At 42.4% G+C, this 22,245-nt stretch overlaps 1 protein-coding gene across 2 annotated transcripts in view; it reads right to left on the bottom strand.

Annotated features, from left to right (window-relative positions):
* Positions 1-2,275: 2,275 nt before the first annotated feature.
* Positions 2,276-22,245, bottom strand: part of LOC105029723 (potassium voltage-gated channel subfamily D member 2) — an 84,363-nt gene continuing 64,393 nt past the window's right edge. The window contains exons 3-7 of one of the 2 annotated variants that reach the window (XM_010903229.5): positions 19,262-19,424; positions 18,135-18,242; positions 13,696-13,791; positions 6,408-6,631; positions 2,276-5,697 (exon numbers count right to left, since the gene is read on the bottom strand). In XM_010903229.5, coding sequence (XP_010901531.1) covers positions 5,505-5,697; positions 6,408-6,631; positions 13,696-13,791; positions 18,135-18,242; positions 19,262-19,424 — 784 coding nt within the window. In that variant the 3' untranslated portion in view covers positions 2,276-5,504. The remainder of the gene's footprint in view (positions 5,698-6,407; positions 6,632-13,695; positions 13,792-18,134; positions 18,243-19,261; positions 19,425-22,245) is intronic. The other variant, XM_010903230.5, reaches the window with a different exon arrangement.

Raw genomic sequence — 22,245 nt, 5'->3', positions numbered from 1 at the left:
AGCTATGAAAGGCTTCTCAGACAACACCACAGAATCACCACATCTGACAGTTACAACTATGACAGAATCCCCAAATGTGGATAGTACATCAGAAATACCACTTAATAAAGTGAAACAAACAAGTGTTCATTTCGCACCACATGTAAACAACCCTAGCACAGATCTAATCAAGTTGGAACATTTGGAACGAGACAAGGAAGTACATTCACTCCAACCCGTTTCCGTTGGCGATTGCAATGTCAGAGCAGATAACATTTGTCCAATACCTGCAGCAGTTATCCTCATCCCAGAAACAGAAACTTTGGGTGCAAATCAAAGCTTAAAGGTTGATGGTGCGGTTTGTATGATGTTGTCATTGGCCAACAATGAGCATGTCAACAAGCATCATGACTGTAAACTGGCGAGGCGTTCCGGTTACATCATCCTTACCTTCCTTATATTCTGGATCCCCTTGATCATGACAGTGTTGGCCAACTTCCATCACAAGAGAAATGGGAATTCTGGGGTAAGTTTCTAAGGTTGTTTTTCATATATACGTAGGTCAGGTACATTTTGCTGTTCCTCTGATGCTATTTTTGATCTTCAATCACTTGCATAACATCAAATGGAGAGGATTATTCCCTGTAGAGCATATTGCCTGTTCACTACATTTGGACACTCACGGCTCAGTCATGGCAAATCAATGACCGATGACAGGCAAATATCCTTCTGATACAGGATACATGGCCGCTCCTTGTTTTTCTGCCTTTCAGGTGGGTAGAGTCCAGGACCTGGAGATCCTGTCTGTGTCAGTGGCCTGCCTGACCTCCGTCACTAACCCAATTACCTACGCTGCGGTCAACCCACAGTTCCGGTCCCAGTTCTACTACCTCAGGAAGAAATGTAGATCACTGTGGGCCGTAGCTTAGACACATATCTGTCAGATCTTTATGCTGTTTGCTTGTGACGTGATGTTTGCTCTTACACTGTCGTGAATAAAAATGTCTTCACAACTCAGAAGGTCTTCACTCGTACGAGCGTGCCTCTCAGAATGCGGGTCAAGTCAGCCGGGACAAATCGACACCTCAGGTGGTCCAGGTACTTGTTAGGTCCCAGGTTGGCTCAGGTGATTTAACAGCTGCCACGCATTGTCAGCCGTTAATGAAAACTCAGAGGAGTTGCCTTCTGTGAGACCCATGCCATGGGCTCAGGTAAATGAAACCTGCGTTGCATTAGTTACACTGCTCCCGTGGTCAAATCGACTGTGTTGGGTATTGTTAAAAACACAAGTGCAACTACCATGGGGTGACTACCCTAACAGCTCTCTTCCCCTCTGAAGCTAAGCAGGGTCAGTCCCAGGGTCGCTCCCCGCGATTCTCCTGGAAGCGGTGTTGGAAGGCCAGTTTGGAGGGCTTTTCCTCTGGTCTGCGGATCAAATCCCAATGCCCCAGGGCAATGAAGGGGAAATTGCCCTGGACAGGGTGGAGTCTTTCCGATGGGCTGTTAAATAGGTGTCCTTCCTCTTTGTGGTCACCAACGCTCCACAGGAACCTATCATAAGTGCTAATTCCACCCCTCTCCTAATCAGTCCTATCGGAGCTAAATGTGTGCAACCACTTTTTTACATATAATGTACTATATGTGTAGGTCGCTCATGGCTACAGTTTCAGCCAGATGACCAGAGTGTAAATGTGTGTGTGCGTTCGTGCACAAATGGATCTGTCTTACATTCTGACAGAACCACAGCCTGTCTGCAGGCCTTCCATCCTGGACCAACCACTGGGTCTTTCAGGCCCATACATGCTCTCCTTCCCCCGAGGGAGAGGGCCCTGGGGTCCTCATTATTACCCAGTCCAAAGGTCCGTTTATGGCTGCACTAAGTCCCCAGACGTCTTATGTAAGAACAGGGTAGAACTTAATGCACTATATAGGAAATAGGTTGGCACTTGGGCAAGAAACTTTATCAAGAACTTCACAGCTGGGCGTCAGGGCCTTAAATTAAGGAAACCAATGCAACCTAAAGGGGAGGGAGAGAAAGAGATGGAGGCAGAGAGAGAGCTTGAGTTGGAAAGAGCGAGAGATCCTGAGAGTTGGAGGGTGAGAGAAAGGGGTAGAGAAAGATCGGGTGAGGAGGAGGAATTTGATGGGAGTTAAGAAAATGCTTTGCACTTAGATGCATCTAGAAATAATACATCGGCATAAAACACCTGGAGCTTTTACACTGCAGGGGTACCGGCAGGCCACCCAATATGGAAAACAACAGCCATAATAAATAAATATGGTTGCGAGACTTGGCTTGGTTTTATCAAGTGTTTTAATAGAAGAACAATTTATTTATGTATTCTATCAACCTCAACAAAATCAACAATTTCATTTGTCATTTTCATATCATTTTCTTCTCTTAATCAATTTATACTTTGTCCATGGTAGGATCTTTCCATAAGTCAGGGATTCTTGAAAGACGAGAGTCTCTACTTTTTTTCCCCACAAATACTTTTCTTAATAACAACATTAGTATTATACATAGTTGATAGACCGATGTATCAGCTATCACAGTATGTAAAACAACAACCTCCTAGTTCCCAAATCCTTAAATCATAAAATGCATTTAATATATCAACTCCATCATACAGAATAAAATGTATTTCGTTCATCACATTTATTGTCCAACAATCGTTGGACAACATATTTAACATGAGAATTTTCAATTATGTAACATGTCATTAGTTTTATTCTGTTAGCTCTATATAATGATTCAGCTGTAATTTAACATTTTGGTATGTTCTTTTGATTTAAAACATAAAACAACATTAATAAAGAAAAACAGAGTTGACAACAAAAAATCAAAACTGAATTTTGTCTCTAAAATTAAAAGTTTGATACAAACATTTTTAAAACAAAAGAAATGAAAAAAAGAAATGTAAAAAAATAACCATTGTAATTGGATCATTCAGCACACTGATAAACATTAGACAAAGATCTGGCAGAGCTTACATTTTGAAGAATTTGCAAATATAGCATTTTTTTTTTCTTACATTCAAGCGACACACAAAGTAGCAAATCATTTTTTTTCCAGTTGCTTTATGATTGTAAAACCTAACATTACAGACCATGAGTGTTCTTGTTACATATTACTATATGTAATGTGGACATCTTTATCAAGGCTCCATCCTTATGGTGTAGCTAACCTTGCTCATTCATGATTAATTCAGAATTGTAGACAAATCTCTGGACAAATGTTTAGGATTCAGTCAGGGAGAGACATTGAAGAAACTACATACAGGCCATTTGTCAGTTAATATGGATTATAGCCAGTTTTCGGAAATGTGAAAATATAATATGTTAAATATTTGCTCAAAACTGACTGGGCATGGAGCTGATATCTAAATGAAGTACCTTGACAACATTTTGAAAATACCAAACATTTTATAAAATGTAAATGCTCAGGTCAAATAGTGCGTCAAAGTGATCGAAACAAATATCATCTATAATATTACATTTTTATTAAATTGTCGCAATATGAAATATTTATTGCCAGAAAACTATATTCCAGACTTTCAAGAATCCTAAAGTTCATTTAAATCTTCATTCTTATCATGAACCATTTCACAATATCTCCCCCTCAGTCTCTCCTGTCATTCACAAACCTAAGAAATCCTAACAATTGAATAAAACTGAATTCTGCAATGATAGCATGCAAACCCTTAAATCCACCTGTTATAAACAGAACTAGTGTTACACAACTGCTAACTAAACACAGAAATCAGAGGAATTATGGCATACGGTTGTTTTATGATGATAAAATTCAGTCAAATTCACAACATTTACTAGCAATGTACAGCATGGATTATCATTTTAACACAATGGAATAATTATACAAAGGTCTTTCTTGTTCTGATAAATGGAACAAAAGAGCGATATGGCTTTCATTATGCCTCTTCCCAAAGATAGGCTATCCAATATAAATTATTTTTACTGCTTTTGTTCAGCTCTTCAGACAAAAAGTGAAGAAGAGTAAATCCAGGTTAAGATTGACAGATCTACATGGCTTCTAATAGTGGCAGTGATTTACTATTTGTGGTAACTTTTTTTAAATTACACAACTTTATTTCTACCTGGTATAATACAACTTCTACTTTTCCAAATTAAATGTAATTCTGAGAAGGTGTTTGGAAATTGATGACACTGCATCAATCTTACATCATGTTCCAATTAATAATTCCGTCATGTAACCGATGATAAAACAAACAAGGAAATCAGGGCCCGTATTCAAATGTAACACATATCACAGAAGTGGTGCTGATCTGTGATCAGTTCACCTGTTTCCATATATTCCTATTTATTATTATCTGATAGGCAAAACAGATCCTAGATCAGTACCATTTTTCTAGGACACTTTATGACTACGGGCTACTAATTAAGAGTCTCACATTTAACATTTCACAAACAGGTTCAGGATAAGGAAAAAGATCTATACTCATAGAGCAAAGACGATAACCATTGATGGCTATTCACAGTGGCTAAGTGGCTATTCAAGGTGAGGTGGATGTTCCATAAATGTGTGTGTAATATTAGACATATCTGAGGATTGATATTCACAATAGATGATCAATCTTCCTGTCATTTCTTGAATGTGTGTGTGCTTACTCTCGAGTTTCTCAGCTCCATGAAGAAACAGGAAATGGACAAACAACTCTGTTCTCTCCTCTTGTTCATTGTGCAGTCACGGGTCAAGACGACACCGAATATCGGACTCAATCGGCCCAAAAATAGTTACCATTTTAGTGTTTTTGTTTTTCTGGCAAAAACAATCCAGCAATCTAATAATTCAAGGCTTGAGCCTTCTGTGCTTAAGGAAAGAGCAGGATTTCAGCATAACCTTTAGTTACATTACCTTTCAATGGGGCTCCAGGAAGTTAAGGGTAGGTCAAAGGCTGTGTGCTAAATCCAGTCACAGTACAGTAATTCAATCCCATGCACAGTAAAGGTCCATCCCAGCACTGAGAGCTGTCTTGACTTCTGACCTCTGGTAAATCTGATTATAATCCCTGTAGACTTCTCCTGGTTGACCATCTGTCCGTCCCTTCGTCTGTCCATTGTCATTCAGTCAGTCATTCAAACAGTCTGTCTCCAGCTGCTGCCAGGCTGACTGTCCATCAGTCAGTCAGTCATTCAAACAGTCTTTCTCCAGCTGCTGCCAGGCTGACCGTCCATCAGTCAGTCAGTCATTCAAACAGTCTGTCTCCAGCTGCTGCCAGGCTGACCGTCCATAAGTCAGTCAGTCATTCAAACAGTCTGTCTCCAGCTGCTGCCAGGTTGACCGTCCATCAGTCAGTCAGTCAGTCATTGAAACAGTCTCTCTCCAGCTGCTGCCAGGTTGACTGTCCATCAGTCAGTCAGTCAGTCAGTCAGTGGTCCTTGTCTTTACATATTTGCTGTTGCATCTCCTTGAGGCCAGTTAAATAGTTAGCCCTAAATGTCTGCTAAACAGTTAGCCGAAAAGGACTGGGGCCCTGACCTGGCACCTACAAGGCTGACACTCTGACAATGTTGCTTTGTGAGTAGTTACAGGTGGAGCTGCTGGATCCGCCGTTGTCTGATGAGGTCAGTAGTGAGGAGGCGGCGGGGGGGAGAGTGACCACAGAGGAGGTGACGTATGAGTGGCCGCTCTTCAGTGGCACCGTCTCAAAGTCTGGTTTGGCGTTTAGGCTGGAGCGACTGCAGTGGAGAGTTCAAAGAGAGATCGTAAGGGATGTGTGTAAGTGTGTGTGTGTGTGTGTAGGTGTGTGTGTGTGTGATTGACTGAGTGTTCAGGCTTTTGTGTGTGTGTGTTTCAGTGTATATGGTTGTTTTATACATCTGTCTGTGGGTTCATAAACAATATTTTTAACTCTAACCCAGCATCATTTACTAACATTGTATGCATGGACCTATTTCATCAAAACAACTCCAAACAGATTAAAGAGGGCAGACTGTGCATGTTTTCCCCACAAGCTTTCACACCGAGCACTTCTGTTTTTTTCCCCATCACACTGCTCTTCCAATCAGGATCGCTCACTCATCCGACAATCTCAGCAGCCTTGCGGGCAACCGAGCCGTGGGAGGGATTCACTGGCAGTGAGATCAGCAGATCCAGACGACACCTCCCTGGGCGACACCGGCCAATTGGTATTGCCCGCGGGGGCTTCCCAGCCACGTCGAGTCAAGGCTCGAACTGAGACCGCGGTGGTCAGCACAGCGGTACGACAAAGCGGCGCCACCCGGGAGCCTCCGTCTTTGTGGACTTAATCAATATACCCTTGAATTACACAACTGTCATAATTTCCCACAAACTGGTATTTCTGCCAGTCAGATCAGCTCTTTTGGCCATAACTGGGTGAAAGCTCAGGGCTGGTCACCCTGTGTGAGTGAGTGAAGCCTCTTTCTACCTGTTGACGATTGGTCTCTCTCGGATCTGGATGGTGCTGAGCTCCTGGTTGTTGGAGTTTGGCAGACTGAAGCTCTTCCTCCTGTGTCGCCTAGAGCAACAGGATGACAGGCCGTGGGGAGAGGACGACCCCGACATGGATGAGGTTCTGGAGCCAGACTTGTTCACCATGGTTACCTCCATACAGTTGGTCTCAAATGTCTGCTCATCAATGAACTCGTGATTCTGCGGATAGAGAAAGAGAGAGAGGGAGAGGGGGAGAGAGAGAGGGAGAGGGAGAGGGAGAGGGAGAGGGAGAGGGAGAGAGGGAGAGGGAGAGGGGGAGAGAGAGAGAGAGAGGGAGAGGGGGTGAGAGAGAAAGAGAGGGAAAGAGACAGAGAGTGGAAGAGAGGGAGAGAGAGAGAAAGGACTTTGAAAGGACAACAGAAACTGAGAAAATGCAGCTTATTCTAGAAGAGAAACCCAGTTACTACAGTAATATCATTCCCCCTACTTACTTGTAACTGTGATTGTTGTTGTTCACTGTTCTGTTTTCATTTATTTTGTTTGTTTGTTTTGCTTATAATTTTAATATACAGCTCTGGAAAAAATTAAGAGACCACTCCTAATTTTTCTTAAATCAGCATCTCTACATGTATGGCAGCCATTGCATTCCAGAGTTTGTTAAATTCCAACACAGGCACGCCTCATTTTACTTAATGAGGTACTGATTAGGTGATTACCTGAACCAAATCTAATTTAATGAGGAAAAGTATAAAAAACCCTCCTGTGGTCATCACTATCCTCTTACAATAGAGACAAAATAGTTGAAAAGAAAAGCTTTGAGTGAGGAAAAGTAGGGTTCAATTCCAGCTTTACTGGCAGAGGGATACAGTGAGTATCAGGTTGCTTCCATCCTGAAAATTTCAAAGATGGCGGTTCATAAGAACAAGGTCAAGCAACAGACATTGGGGACACCAAAGCTACAGACTGGCAGAGGGCGAAAACGACTGTCCACTGTCCGAGATGACCGCCAACTCATTCGAATGTCACTGAACAACCAAGTGACTTACAAAAAAAATGGCAAACAGCAGCTGGGGTGAAGTGCACGGCGAGGATGGTTCGAAATAGGCTCCTAAGGGCAGGGCTGAAGTCGTGCAAAGCTAGAAAAAAGCCCTTCATCAATGAGAAACAAAGAAGAGCCAGGCTGAAGTTTGCAAAAGACCATAAGGATTGGACCGTAGTGGAATAGAATAAGGTCATATTCTCTGATGAGTCAAAGTTTCAGCTTTGCCCAAAATCTGGTCGTCTAATGGTTAAACGGAGACCTGGACAAGCCTACAAGCCACAGTGTCTCACACCCACTGTGAGATTTGGTGAAGGATCGTGATGATCTGGGGATGCTTCAGCATGTGAAGGACGCATGAATCAAGCCAAGTACAAGGTTATTCTGGAAGAACACCTGCTTCCTTCTGCTCTGACAATGTTCTCCAACTCTGAGAAAAGTATTTTCCAGCAGGACAATGCTCCATGCCACACAGCCAGGTCAAATCAAGACCCTGTCATGGCCAGCCCAATCTCCAGACCTGAACCCCATTGAAAACCTCTGGAATTTGATCAAGAGGAAGATGAATGGTCATAAGCAATCAAACAAAGCCAAGCTACTTGAATTTTTGTACCAGGAGTGGCATAAAGTCACCTAACAGCAATGTAACAGATGGGTGGAGTGCATGACAAGACGAATGAATGCTGTGATTAAAAATCAGGGTTATTCCTCCAAATATTGAAAGTGAAAACATAAGTATTTTGTTTTTGAATGAATATGATTTTATTTTATTTGCATTATTTGAGGTCTGAAAACAATGCATATTTCTTTTGGTTATTTTGACCAGTTGTTGGTTTCTACAAATAAATACTCTAAATGTCAATATTCCTAGTTGGAATTTGGGTGTAATGTTGTCAGTAGTTTATAGAATAAAACAAAATATTTCATTTTACTCAAACACATACCTATGTATAGTAAAACCAGAGAAACAGATCATTTAGCAGTGGTCTCTTAATTTTTTCCAGAGCTGTATATTGATGTTTGCTTTGGCAATGTATGTAATAACATATTCCATGCCAAAAAATTCCAATTTGAATAGAATTTTTATTGAATTGAGAGAGGGAGGCAGGGAGAGAGAGAGGTAGTAGCGCCAGCTGGTGAACAGTGACATTTGAGGATGGGCTAAATGGATTGTTAGAGGGTGGATTGAGAATGAAAACACTGCTGGTATCTATTTGATTTATACCATCTCTTTCTTTCATTCCACTACAACTATTTGAATGAACCTAGGTTACGGTTTAGGCCATAATCAAACCAGAAAGTTGGTTAAATCAGAAAGTTGTCACTTCTGCTTTCTTAAGGCCATTTTGGCAGACTTTCCTAGCCATGATAAATGCTCCATGTCTCGGATAAAAATCTGGCAAATAACTTAATTTACTCAAATTGACCCCATTGTGTTTAAACCGAGAAATATCTCAACAAAAGCAAGTGTTTTTTTTTTATTCAGTGTTGAATTAACTCCTAACAAGGAAATGGAAGCACATTGGCCTATTCCAGATTTCCACATTAAATACCATCTGTTAAAGCTTTCACTACATTCTCTGAAATGAATGTGTGAAGACTTAAAGGTCAGTTTGTACGAGTCAGACTACACCACCAGATGGCATTATGAAACCACCATCGTCATGGTGATCCCATGACAGAGACGTCAGGCCTTGTCTTTTCTTGATTCACTGTAAGAGCTCTCTCTCTCTCCTACTCACCGTATGGTAACCCTGCCTTCATAGAGCAACATTAAAACAGTGGTTTCCAACAGTCAAGGACCCCCAAATATGTTTTTATTACTGATGTTTTACCATGTAAGCATGCAAATAACACATTCTTATTGACAACAATGACCTAGGAGCAGTTAGGGTTTAGTGTGTTAACCGGGACAGAGTGAGATGATTTTCACCCTGTTGGCTCGGCGGATTCGAACCAGCAACCTTCTGTTAACTGGCTCAACACTCTTGATCACTTTTAAATGAAGCAATAACACTCATTTGAGATGTTGGATTGCATCCTTTTTCTCAAAAGAGCAAAGCATCCAATGAACTGGATTCCTTTCACTGTTGTGGTAGCAGTTCATTAGGGACCCCCTGATCTGAACCCGACCCAAGTGAGATAGCATATTTAGGAGTGTTACCCTCCAGTGCATGGCTTCAGAGATAATTTATTTTGTGCAATTCCACATATTTTGCCAAGTGTCAGAAAGACATAAGTTGTTGTCAAGTGGATAGCAGAGACCGAAATATTGATCACATTATCCAGCTCATGTTCTACAGGTAGTCCTATAATAAAAACCAATACTTCAATTTGCTGAGGAATAGCCTCAGGGACCCAAGTCTGAAAACGCCCTGAATTAAGAGGTATGACGGAAACATTTTCTGGCGTGTGTTTATGGCAGACATGCAGTAACATCATCTTTTAGTCTTTTATACAGGGATTTTCCCCCGATGTCCTTGAACTTCTACCGAGAGAAAAGGGTGGGAGAGAAAAGAGTGTGTGTGGTTTCCCACAAAAACTCAGACAGAGGGAGTACGTCTGTGTGTTTGTAAACAGGCATCCTAACACCTTATTAAAGGGGAAAAACGTTCATGTGATCATCCAACAGAAGATCTTCCACCTGAAATGTCCCTCCTTGTCACTGGTTGAAAAGAAAAGGTACGAGAGACAATCGATTCAATCCCCTTGTTGACCTTTTGTAACATCTCCACCAACGACGTCAGGTTGATTTGTGCAGTGAGCCCACGAGCCCTATATGGACAAGATGCTAGAAACCCACAAAATGTTAAAACCCACAACTGATATTCATCACATAAAATGGATATATGTACCACAACAGATAAGGGTTTTTCTTTTTGCTGTGACAGACCTTTTGTTTTCCATGTAGATCGTTATTTTACAAAGTTCTATCAAATGGCTTTTGCGGGGGGAGAGCAGTATAACCAGAGGACGCCTCCCCTTTTAGAAAGACAAAAAAGTGCATTGCTCTCACCAAACCACCGGCTGCACATCTGCACCTCATTTTGATAGTGAATGTGATTGGTTGTGATCTGTCTGAGACATTAAGGTGAGGTCACTTTTTAACTGTGGCTGCATTCCAAAATGAAAGTAGACAGGCCCTAAGCACTTGCCCTAGCCACATTCCCTCGGGGGAATCCCCGTCAAAACTGAGTGCCAGGCCAATTTACAAAAGCTTGATTTAGCTTGTGGGGACAAGTGAAGGACTTGGCTAACTTGCTGGGTATCACCTACAATTCAATGCAAACTGTGGTAACATGTCTTATGCTGGTGGTTGCCAAGTGTCAAATTGTGTCAACTGGGCTACGTCATTGTGTCAGACTCAAACCTCATTGGTCAGACTCCTCGCGAGGTGTGTGGCTAGTTAGTGAACTCAGTAGGGAGTTAGTTAACTTTGATTGTCCCTCTCCCTTGCATTGGCAAGTCCACTGGAATGTGGTGACGTAAAATGTAACGCAAGGGCTGGGGGTGTAGGGCAAAAGGGTATAGGGCTGATGGTGTAGGGCTAAAGGGTATAGGGCTGAGGGTGAAGGTTTCAAGGGTGTAGGGCTGAGGATGTAAGGTCAAAGGGTGTAGGGCTGAGGGTTTAGGGTCAAAGGGTGTAGGGCTGACGGTGTAGGATCAAAGGGTGTAGGATCAAACGGGGGAGGGCTGAGGGTGTAAGGTCAAAGGGTGTAGAGCTGAGGGTGTAGGGTCAAAGGGTGTAGGGCTAAGAGTGTAAGGTTAAAGGGTGTAGGCCTGAGGGTGTAGTGTTAAAGGGTGTAGGGTTAAAGGGTGTAGGGCTAAAGGGCTAAAGGGTATAGGGTTGAGGGTGTAGGGCTAAAGGGTATAGGGCTGAGGGTGTAGGGCTAAAGGGTATAGGGCTGAGGGTGTAGGGTTAAAAGGTGTAGGGTTAAAAGGTGTAGGCCTGAGGGTGCAGTGTTAAAGGGTTTAGGGTTAAAGGGTGCAGGCCTGTGGGTGCATAGTTAAATGTTGTAAGGTTAAAGCGTGTAGGGTTAAAGGGTGTTTTGTTAAAGAGTGTAGGTTTTAAGTGTGTAAGGTTAAAGGGTGTAGGGTTAAAGGGTATATTGTTAAAATGTGTAGGGCTGAGGGTGTAGAGTTAAAGGGTTTAAAACTAAGGATGTAGGGTTAAAGGGTGTAGGGCTAAAAGGTGTAGGGCTGGGGTGTAGGGTGTAGGGTTAAAGGGTGTGGGCCTGAGGGCGTAAGGTTAAAGGGTGTGGGGCTGAGGGTGTAGCGTTAAAGGGTGTGGGGCTGAGGGTGTAGGGTTAAAGGGTGTGGGGCTGAGGGTGTAGGGTTAAAGGGTGTACCGTTAAAGGTTGTGGGGGTGAGGTTGTAGGGTTAAAGGGCGAGGGTTAAAGGGTGTGGGGCTGAGGGTGTAGGGTGTAGGGTTAAAGGGTGTGGGGCTGAGGGTGTTGGATTAAAGGGTGTAGGGTTAAAGGGTGTGGGGCTGAGGGTGTAGGGTTAAAGGGTGTGGGGCTGAGGGTGTAGGGTTAAAGGGTGTAGGGTTAAAGGGTGTGGGGCTGAAGGTGTAGGGTTAAAGGGTGTTCATGTGACTGTTTGTTCCCCTTTAACAGCGTTAAAATAGTTGTCCATCGCTAACATCAGAGAGCCCTTTTATCTCTCTGAATTATACATGCAGTAAAATAAATTGTGATGGTTTGTTTTGAGGGCAGAAGTGGGCAGCCAAAATACATGTTATATTCGGCATGCTGGGTTGAATGGCACTCCAGCTCATGTCCCAGAACCATTTGCATCTATTTTTACCCTCACATGAAGGTCTGTGCAACAGGCACTGAGAGACATACGAAAGCCACCGCAGCCCTGCTTAGCTAGGATCTGTAACTTAACATTCTCCTTCCTCAATGTGACATGAATATAATAATACATGCCATTCAACAGATCCTTTTATCCAAAGGTACTTAAGTAAGTCTATGCATTTTTTATGTATGTGTGTCGTAGCCACAGTAATAGCACTTCAAGCATTGCAGAAGCTTGTGCCATACAACTAGTCAACAACTAGCCCTTCATGGACAGTACTGGGTAGCACTGCCCAAGCCTGGTGTGGGAGCACCAGCTTGAACTAATCTATGCTGTGAGCTTCAGCTAGTAGCACAACCATCGGGAAGGTATAAATTGTATAAATCTTGTAACTCCCTCCTTGTGTACTTAAAGCTTTAATTTTCAATTCGTTTTGAGGAGCTGCCGTTACCAAAATGTGTTGCCCTCTCAGTTTCTGGCAAGTCTTGGGAAGAATGAAAAAAAAAAACTTTTGTGGCACTTTTGGCATGTTTCCTACCACAGAAAATACATTTCAAACTTAGTGTGTATTTTACAGTGAAAGGTGATGCACATAAGCTGGGAACCAGTGTTTGCTGGTGTTTAAATGTAAACCTAAGTGTTGCAATACACAATCAGTTTTAAAAGAGAAACAAATTAATTTGGAAAAATCCAAAGCTCTTGTCCAACTGGGAAATTTGTAAATCAAATGGTTTCAGAAATGCATACAGTTCCCAGCCTGGTATTCATTTACGATGAGGGTATTTTCTGGGACCACCACCAAATTTCAGTGGTTTAATGTCCTGGGTGATTTTTAAGATGAACTGTTGTGGCAATGATAGTCTGGTTTTGATCTCAATATATTTCCTGTTTTGCACATTTGGTCCGTTCTTAGAGGAAAAATGTTTAGCTATAGCTACGCTATATGGGTTTTTGAGGACAAATATAGTGTAGTATTCAACATCCATCAATGTTGAACATTAAACATTTTCAGAATACGTTTTTTTATTCTGCACAAACCTGAGTTTCCAACCTTTTCTTTTCTGCTCCCAGACCCTCAATTAGTGTCGCAACACACCATTTTCCTCTAATTGGAGTTGTTCGCAGCTCAGTTACAGCTAGGTTTGATGTTTTAGAAACCATTTTAATAGGGCACTGACTTTCCAATTTAGTACATTGTTGACTGAAATATGTGGTGGCTACATGAGTGATGAGTGATGAGCTTGTCTCACCAAGCTTAGATGCAGGAACTGTAAGAATGCTGAATGTTTGAAGGGAAAATGTATTGCAAAATGACTGCACAAGGTAAATGTGTCCTGAGGTCTAGTTGTTTTAACCACAGGTCCTGTACAGATGGAAAGGCGAGCTACGGTGAATGAGACACAGAGCTTCTGGGTACATTTGTTTAAGGTCATGGTGTTCTTACCGTTGTCTTCTCCAGGCAGTGTAGGAGGTGGTGGTGATGGCTTTCAAAGGGAATGTTGGGTTTGCCCACCAGAAGCTGACCTGCTTCCTTGCACGCCTTGGGGCAGAGAGAGACAAAGAGGGAGAATGGCAATTAGAGCAGAACAAGTCTGAGGTAACCACTAAGCAGAGAGGAGAAAAAGCATGGGCTGAATGTAGAACACACACAACCACACTGTGCTGAAATGAGGAAGCCCAGCCCATTGAAGCAGAATGAATAGAAGGGGCTTGGACCCTCTAACCCCAGCAACTTGACTGGTAACCTCATGGGCACTCCTTTACCCGCTGTCTGTTATCGTTGTGCAAAAATGTCCATGGTGACATTCGCAGTCCTAACTCATTTTAGTCATGCAATGAAATGTATTTCTTGTCAGTAATGTCAGTTTTCTCAGCCCGCATTGACATGTCCACTTCCTGCTTGTAGTTCCTGGTTTGACTTCGCAAAGCCTGCCATTCTAGCCATTGACATGTACACCTCCTGCTTGTACTTCCTGATTTGACTTTGCAAAGCCTACCATTCTAGCCACTTTGCAGTAATTGAGTTGAATGGGGACGCATGTCCTATTCATTCTTTTTTTTCTATGGTCTAAAACGCATTGGAAAAATGAAGAAGCACAGCCACAATGGTTCTGAAATGACACCATGGGGGAAAGGTTAATCTGAAGCAGCGAAGCCAGATGTCAACCGAATGTTTGATTATGAGCGGGCAAATCTGGTTAAAATCATTAAAACAACCTCAAATCGCCATTTCAAATATTAACCTCAGAGTCACCACTTCCCAAAGTTTAACCCCTATTAAAAACAACAGAGTTTAGAGGAGGGAGCAATGGACAGACTCTCGCCACCTGATAAGAGGTGATGTGTTTGAATGCTAATGGAAAAAAAAAACATAGAAAGAACAGTGTCCCCCCCCTTTCAGTTCAGTCCCCACCAAACCCTATTGGACAGACATGATGCACGGGGTTATGAGTCAATGTGAGCAATGCCTTCAATCCGCCAGCGGGGGGCAGTAGAGAGTGATGCGTGGCACAGGCGTGGGCCAGTCGGCTGCCGGAGAGCATGTCAGCGCTGTAGCAGAGAGGCGGGCCAGCGTGAGGGGTGCCGTTAGAGAAGTACACAGTTATGACTGGAATCACTGGAATGAGAGCAGCAGCAGCCACTGGCCATGTGTCACGGCATAAGCAGTACCCCTCAGGGTTGGGTAGGTTACTGTTTAAATGTAATCCTTTACAGTTACAAGTTACCCGTCTAAAATTGGAATCGGTAATGTAACTTTTGGATTATTCAAACTCAGTAACGCAATCTGATTTCTTTTGGATTACTTTCACATTACGGGACATTGTAAGGCAAAGAGGAACATACAGTGAGGAGAACAAGTATTTGATACACTAACGATTTTGCAGGGTTTCCTACTTACAAAGCATGTAGAGGTCTGTCATTTTTATCATAGGTACTCTTCAACTGTGAGAGACGGCATCTAAAACAAAAATCCTGAAAATCTTTTTAAATAATTTAATTTGCATTTTATTGCATGACATAAGAATTGAATCACCTACCAACCAGTAATAATTCCATCTCTCACATCCTGTTCATTAATCTTTAAGAAGCCCTCCTGTTCTCCACTCATTACCTGTATTAACTGCACCTGTTTGAACTCGTTACCTGTATAAAAGACACCTGTCCACACACTCAATCAAACAGACTCCAACCTCTCCACAATGGCCAAGACCAGAGAGCTGTGTAAGGACATCAGGGATAAAATTGTAGACCTGCACACGGCTGGGATGGGTTACAGGACAATAGGCAAGCAGCTTGGTGAGAAGGCAACAACTGTTGGCGCAATTATTAGAAAATGGAAGAAGTTCAAGATGACGGTCAATCTCCCTCAGTCTGGGGCTCCATGCAAGATCTCACCTTGTGGGGCATCAATGATCATGAGGAAGGTGAGGGATCAGCCCAGAACTACACAGCAGGACCAGGTCAATGACCTGAAGAGAGCTGGGACCACAGTCTCAAAGAAAACCATTAGTAACACACTACACCGTCATGGATTAAAATCCTGCAGCACACGCAAGGTCCCCCTGCTCAAGCAAGCACATGTCCAGGCCCGTCTGAAGTTTGTCAATGGCCATCTGGATGATCCAGGTGAGGAATGGGAGAAGGTCATGTGGTCTGATGAAACAAAAATAGAGCTTTTTGGCCTAACTCCACTCGCCGTGTTTGGAGGAAGAAGAAGGATGAGTACAACCCCAAGAACACCATCCCAACCGGGAAGCATGGAGGTGGAAACATCATTCTTTGGGGATGCTTTTCTGCAAAGGGGACAGGACGACTGCACCGTATTGAGGGGAGGATGGATGGGGCCATGTATTGCGAGATCTTGGCCAACAACCTCCTTCCCTCAGTAAGAACATTGAAGATGGGTCGTGGCTGGGTCTTCCAGCATGACAACGACGAAACACACAGCCAGGGCAACTAAGATGTGGCTCCCAATAGAAAATCTTTGGAGGGAGCTGAAAGTCCGTATTGCCCAGCGACAGCCCCGAAACCTGAAGGATCTGGAGAAGGTCTGTATGGAGGAGTGGGCCAAAATCCCTACTGCAGTGTGTGCAAACCTGGTAAAGAACTACAGGAAATGTATGAATTGCAAACAAAGGTTTCTGTACCAAATATTAAGTTCTGCTTTTCTGATGTATCAAATACTTATGTCATGCAATAAAATTGAATTACTGATAAATCATACAATGTTATTTTCTGGATTTTTGTTTTAGATTCCGTCACTCTCAGATGAAGAGTACCTATGATAAAAATTACAGACTTCTACATGCTTTGTAAGTGGGAAAACCTGTAAAATTGGCAGTGTATCAAATACTTGTTCTCCCCTCTGTAGCCAATTGAACAACACCTACCACCGGATCAATCAACTTTAGGGTCTACATACCTGAGCATATACAGGGATTTCTCATTTTACCTTATTGGTTATGTACTGTGTTTATGAAAAGTATTCAAACCTCTTGACTTTCAATTTTGTTGTATTTTGGACTTGGATAATTCATTCAATAGAAATAGAAATACATTACATTAAAATGTCATCTATCTACATGCAATACCCCCAAATGACAATGCCAGTTTATATGAAAATTAATAACCTGAAAACAGGTTTTCAGACCCTTTGCTGTGACACTCCAAATTGATCTCAGATTAATTGTGTGTTCTGTTATTGTCCTTGAGATTTCTCCAGAACTGTGGCAAACTCAATACATTGGACATGAAGTAGAACAGCAAAATAAACGGTAATGTCTGGAACATTTTATTCACATCTTTGTATATGAAGACAAAGATATCCTTAGCTTTGAGTTATTTGATGTTTTGAAACAGAACCACCAACATTGAAAAAATAAATCCCCGGGATCCGCATGCACGTGCCCAAACGTGCACAGCCGCACTGAAATACGTTTTACTGACGAGAACAGAACCTGCAATTATTAGGGCCAACAGTGATTCATTTTCTAAACGCAATATTCATAAATAAACAAAGTCGACGTCATCAGCAGCCTGTGTTAACTAATGATCTCACTGTTCTGAGGTCCAGAACAAGCAGAATCACAGGTTTAGGTGATTCTGCTGTACGATTCTGCTGTACGCGGTTTAGGTGTCAGAATCAAATGGAAATCATTATCCCTGGGCCGAGTACTTGGCAACACACCTCTCCTCCTCAAATATGGTAATGAATTCCATAAAATGTTAAGTCTTGAAGGCAGTGCTATGTTACAGCTTTTTGTAGGCAAATAGTAGCCTAGTCCCATACGCAAGTCCTATCTGAAATCGGAAAAAGAAAAAATACCAGTTATATCATTGTTTTGAGAAATATCCGTCGGTAGTAGATTACTAAACCACATTTTCTATGGGTAAGCAAATATTAACGTAGGCATACTCGTTTTTTACCAGTAAAAATCGTTCTCCAACCACACTAATCTGGTTATGCGCGGACACATTTGTGCGCTTGTTGATCACGCAAAACTGAGGCACACAACTCTTCGATATGAATAACAGTGCTTTCAAGACTATATAATAAAAAAATCAAACATGCAGCGTGTCATCACTATTTAGAGCAATTATTATTTTTAATTTAAAAGTAATCCAAGAAGTAATCATACATTTTTTCAAAAGTATCTGTAATCCGATTTCAATATATTTCCTTGTAATGCATCGGATTACAGTTCCTGTTTTTTTTGTAATCCGTTACTCCCCAACCCTGTCCAACCTGGTGCGACTGCATGAGCAGTCCCGTCAGTGTCACGCCATAACACCGCCCCTCCCCGGAGCAACATGCACCCGTCACGCTTCGTGACGCGGCGGTGCCGGTCGGGCGGTCAGCCAGGATTTACAGTGTTACAGTACCTCTTCCAGAGAGCTGTGGGTCAGGAAGTGACCGTTGTACTGTTTGTAGTGCATGTACGCGTTAGTGCCCCGGCTCTTCGATGCACGGATTTTAGCGATCCGAGTTTTCTGTTTGAACAAAGTAACACACCTTAAGAGGTTTGGTTTCTCTTTCGTGATTGGCTCACAGGCACACAGACAGACAGCCAGAGACACAGAGACAGAGACACACCAGTGTTAAGGAGACATAGACTGACAGACAGACAGAAAGACAGAGAGACAGACAGAGAGACACAGAGAAACACAAAGGTTAAGATAGACACAGACAGACAGACAGACAGAGGCAGACTGACGGAAACACACAGACAGACGAAAGGACTGACAGAAAGATGAAAGAGATTCAGGAAGATTGCAGAGCAACAGACAGGGAAACACAGTCAGACGAAAGTACTGACAGAAAGATGAAAGCGATTTAGGGAGGTGGCAGAGCGACAGACAGACAGACAGACGGAAGTACTGATAGAAAGATGAAAGCGATTTAGGGAGGTGGCAGAGCGACAGACAGGGAGACAGACAGACGGAAATACTGATAGAAAGATGAAAGCGATTTAGGGAGGTGGCAGAGCAACAGACAGGGAAACACAGTCAGACGGAAGTACTGACAGAAAGATGAAAGCGATTTAGGGAGGTGGCAGAGCAACAGACAGGGAGACAGACAGACGGAAGTACTGACAGAAAGATGAAAGCGATTTAGGGAGGTGGCAGAGCAACAGACAGGGAGACAGACAGATGGAAGTACTGACAGAAAGATGAAAGCGATTTAGGGAGGTGGCAGAGCAACAGACAGGGAGACAGACAGACGGAAGTACTGACAGAAAGATGAAAGCGATTCAGGGAGGTGGCAGAGCGACAGACAGGGAGACACACAGACGGAAGTACTGACAGAAAGATGAAAGCGATTCAGGGAGGTGGCAGAGCGACAGACAGGGAGACACACAGACGGAAGTACTGACAGAAAGATGAAAGCGATTCAGGGAGGTGGCAGAGCGACAGACAGGGAGACACACAGACGGAAGTACTGACAGAAAGATGAAAGCGATTCAGGGAGGTGGCAGAGCGACAGACAGGGAGACACACGCCCACAGTACCTTTTGGGCCCGTCGTTTCTCCGCCCGCTGGCTCTGGTGGTAGATACGGCTGAAGTTGGACACAATGACGGGGACGGGCAGGGCGATGACCAGCACCCCGCTCAGAGAGCAGATGGAACCAAATATCTTCCCCACGATGGTTTTGGGCACCATGTCACCGTAGCTGCAATACAGACACGTTCATGAGGACACAGCACTGACTGGGATCATTTATTAAATACGCTAGGACGCGGCATGAACCTCTGAAATGAATGGGACATTTTGCCACTGTTCTATTTACCCAAATGTGTCTGTTCAGATCGTATGGGCATATCACGTAGTGGCTTCGGGAAGGATTCAGACCCCCTCACCTTCTCCACATTTGGTGTTATCGATTTGATTTATAATTAATTGAATTATATGTATTTGCCATCAATCTACGCACGATAACCTATAATGACAAAGTGAAAACACGTTTTCAGGCATTTATGCCAATTTATCTACTCCCCACTGAGTTCTGTAATAAAAGCCCTGCAGGGCCGTGAACACCTGCAATGTATCCGTTCCCTGTGTCTCTTCCTGTTACAATCTCATGTACATAAGTATTCAGACCTTTTATTTAGCGCATTTGGCAGCGATCACACCTTCAGGTCTCCTCATAGACGTTCAATGGTGTCTGGTCTTTGGCTGGGCCACTCAAGTGCATTCACAGACTTTTCCTGAAGCCAGTGTTGTCTTGACTATGCGCTTCGGTTGTCGTTGTACTGAAGGATGAATATTCTTCCAGTCTGAGATCAGGTTTCGTTCCTTCTTCCAGTCCCTACTGCTGAGAAGCATCACCAAATGATGGAGCCCATTTCACAGTGATGGAGCCCATTGTGCTGGGAACGTTCAGTGATAAGCACTTTTTTATAACCGTCCCAAGATGTATGCCTACAGAGAGTTCCACTGTTATTACATAGATAGATGTTTGGCTTTCCACATCATGCTGAGTTAATTGAATTTGCCACAGGTGCACTTCAATCAAGTTCTAGAGACGTCTCAATGATGATCAAAGGACACAGAATGCATCTGAGCATAATCTGAGTGTCATGGCAAAGGGGTCTGAATTCTTACAGTGTGTACATGAGATATTCCAGGTTTTTATGTCCAATGAATTGGGCCACATTTCAAAATGCGTGTTGTCATTTTATCATTATGGGGTATTATGGGTAGATTGATGACAAAAAAAAACATCTGCAAATAAACAGTATAGATATAATTAATATTGAATATCTGCAAGACTATAACATAGAGTAGACTGCTATATTTTGTGTACAGAGACCCGGTCAAAATATCTCCTGTACTGAATTCCCAAGGTCATACCAGAGCAGTGGATCTTAAACCTTTTTGGCCCCTTTTGTGATAGCAAATTCATCAGGGACCTAATAATCAGAAACCAACTGAAGTGAGATAAAAATAGCTCTGTGACTTCTGCAGTGCATGGCTGAACCGACCAAGTCTCAGTGGCCTGGGAAGGAACATTTTAAATGCTTATCCCTTGGCGATGGAGAGAACATTTGCAATTCTCAAGATATATTCCTTCAATTGTACACATTTTGTATTGAGGCAGAAAAAAGCATTTGGGGTTTTAAAGCTTAATTAAAGTGAATTTCGTTACAATACAATATATCATGATGAAAACTTGATATATACTGTATTGCCAATATGTCTGGGTAGATGAACAATATTATGTTATATTATGTCATGCCCTTTAAACCTATTTCACAAATCCCATTGCCAAACTTTGAAGCTCGACCTTCTCCACTGAGTCAACAAATCACATTCATTTGTGCCTTCAGAGCAGATCTGGCCTGAAATGTTTGAGTTAATAAAAGTCACAGACTTTTTCTCTCATGTGGGATGGAGACCAAAGTTGAAACTAAAGTTATTTAGTGGCCTACTTTTCCAGAGTGTCCCTTCTCTTGCGGCTGAATCTGTTGCTGCAAGCTCTTTGCAACTCTATTTCTTCTATAATGACATACCAGCTAGCGACTCTAACGTTCTCGTTCTCCATCACACACACAGTGCATATCTTGCTCAAATGTAAACATCTAGACAGATCACTTAGAACTCCCTCATGTCTACGGTCTCGCTTGCGAGACGGCGTGACATTATCACATTCTGCTATAAATAGCTGTGTCCAATCGGCTCATGTGAATCTGCCAATGTGAGACATGCCTGCATTGCATAGCAGAGAATGCAGTGTTTGTTCAAAGTAAATGCTTCCCCGAAAAGACACAGGTCACGAAAACATTGCTCCCATGTTCAAGCTGTCCCATCCTCAACTGTTAATCCTTGTGGTGGAGGTGATGTGGAATTGGAGGCCAATCACAGAAATGTTTGCACTTTAGCCCAAAGGTCACCAGACAATTAAAACTCAAAGTCTTTGCCCTTCTTTGACCTTATTTCGGGATTGGTTCCCCATTTACATTTATATCATTTTGTTAACAGATACTCTTTTCCAGACAACAGTGTGTGCATTCGTTTTTTTTACTTAATTCTATGACCCTCGTCCTCATTGAGAATTCAATACCCAGGCGTTAGAAGTGTTACTAAAGCTAATTCATTGAACTGTTTTAAGGTAGAGAAAGTATAGATTGTTTAAGATCTGGCATTTGCTTTGGAGTTTTAGAGCGCATTGTTAGTATCCCCCAAAAGAGTATTTAAAATAATCTGAATCAACAAAAAACAGAAGTTGTTTAGTTGATATAGTCAAACCATGTGACAAATGTTTTTTTTGGTGTCTCTAATTTGAACAGATCAAATGGTATGGTTATTGTTTCAATTAATGTTAATTATACAAGTTAGGCTAGTTAATATAGCCATAGTATATAACTATCTACTGAAAATTGGTAATTGATCATTCAAAATTGATCATTCAAACCAAACCAAGGGTCAATTCCATTTCAATTAAATTAAATTCTGGAGGCTAAAACTGTTTAGCAATTATTGTTTGTGGGTGC

Source organism: Esox lucius, chromosome 19 (genome assembly GCF_011004845.1).
Source record: "Esox lucius isolate fEsoLuc1 chromosome 19, fEsoLuc1.pri, whole genome shotgun sequence".
In the NCBI taxonomy this organism is placed as follows: Eukaryota; Metazoa; Chordata; class Actinopteri; order Esociformes; family Esocidae; genus Esox; species Esox lucius.
Note: the sequence above shows the minus strand (reverse complement) of the source record. Positions and strands in the feature narration are given on the sequence as shown.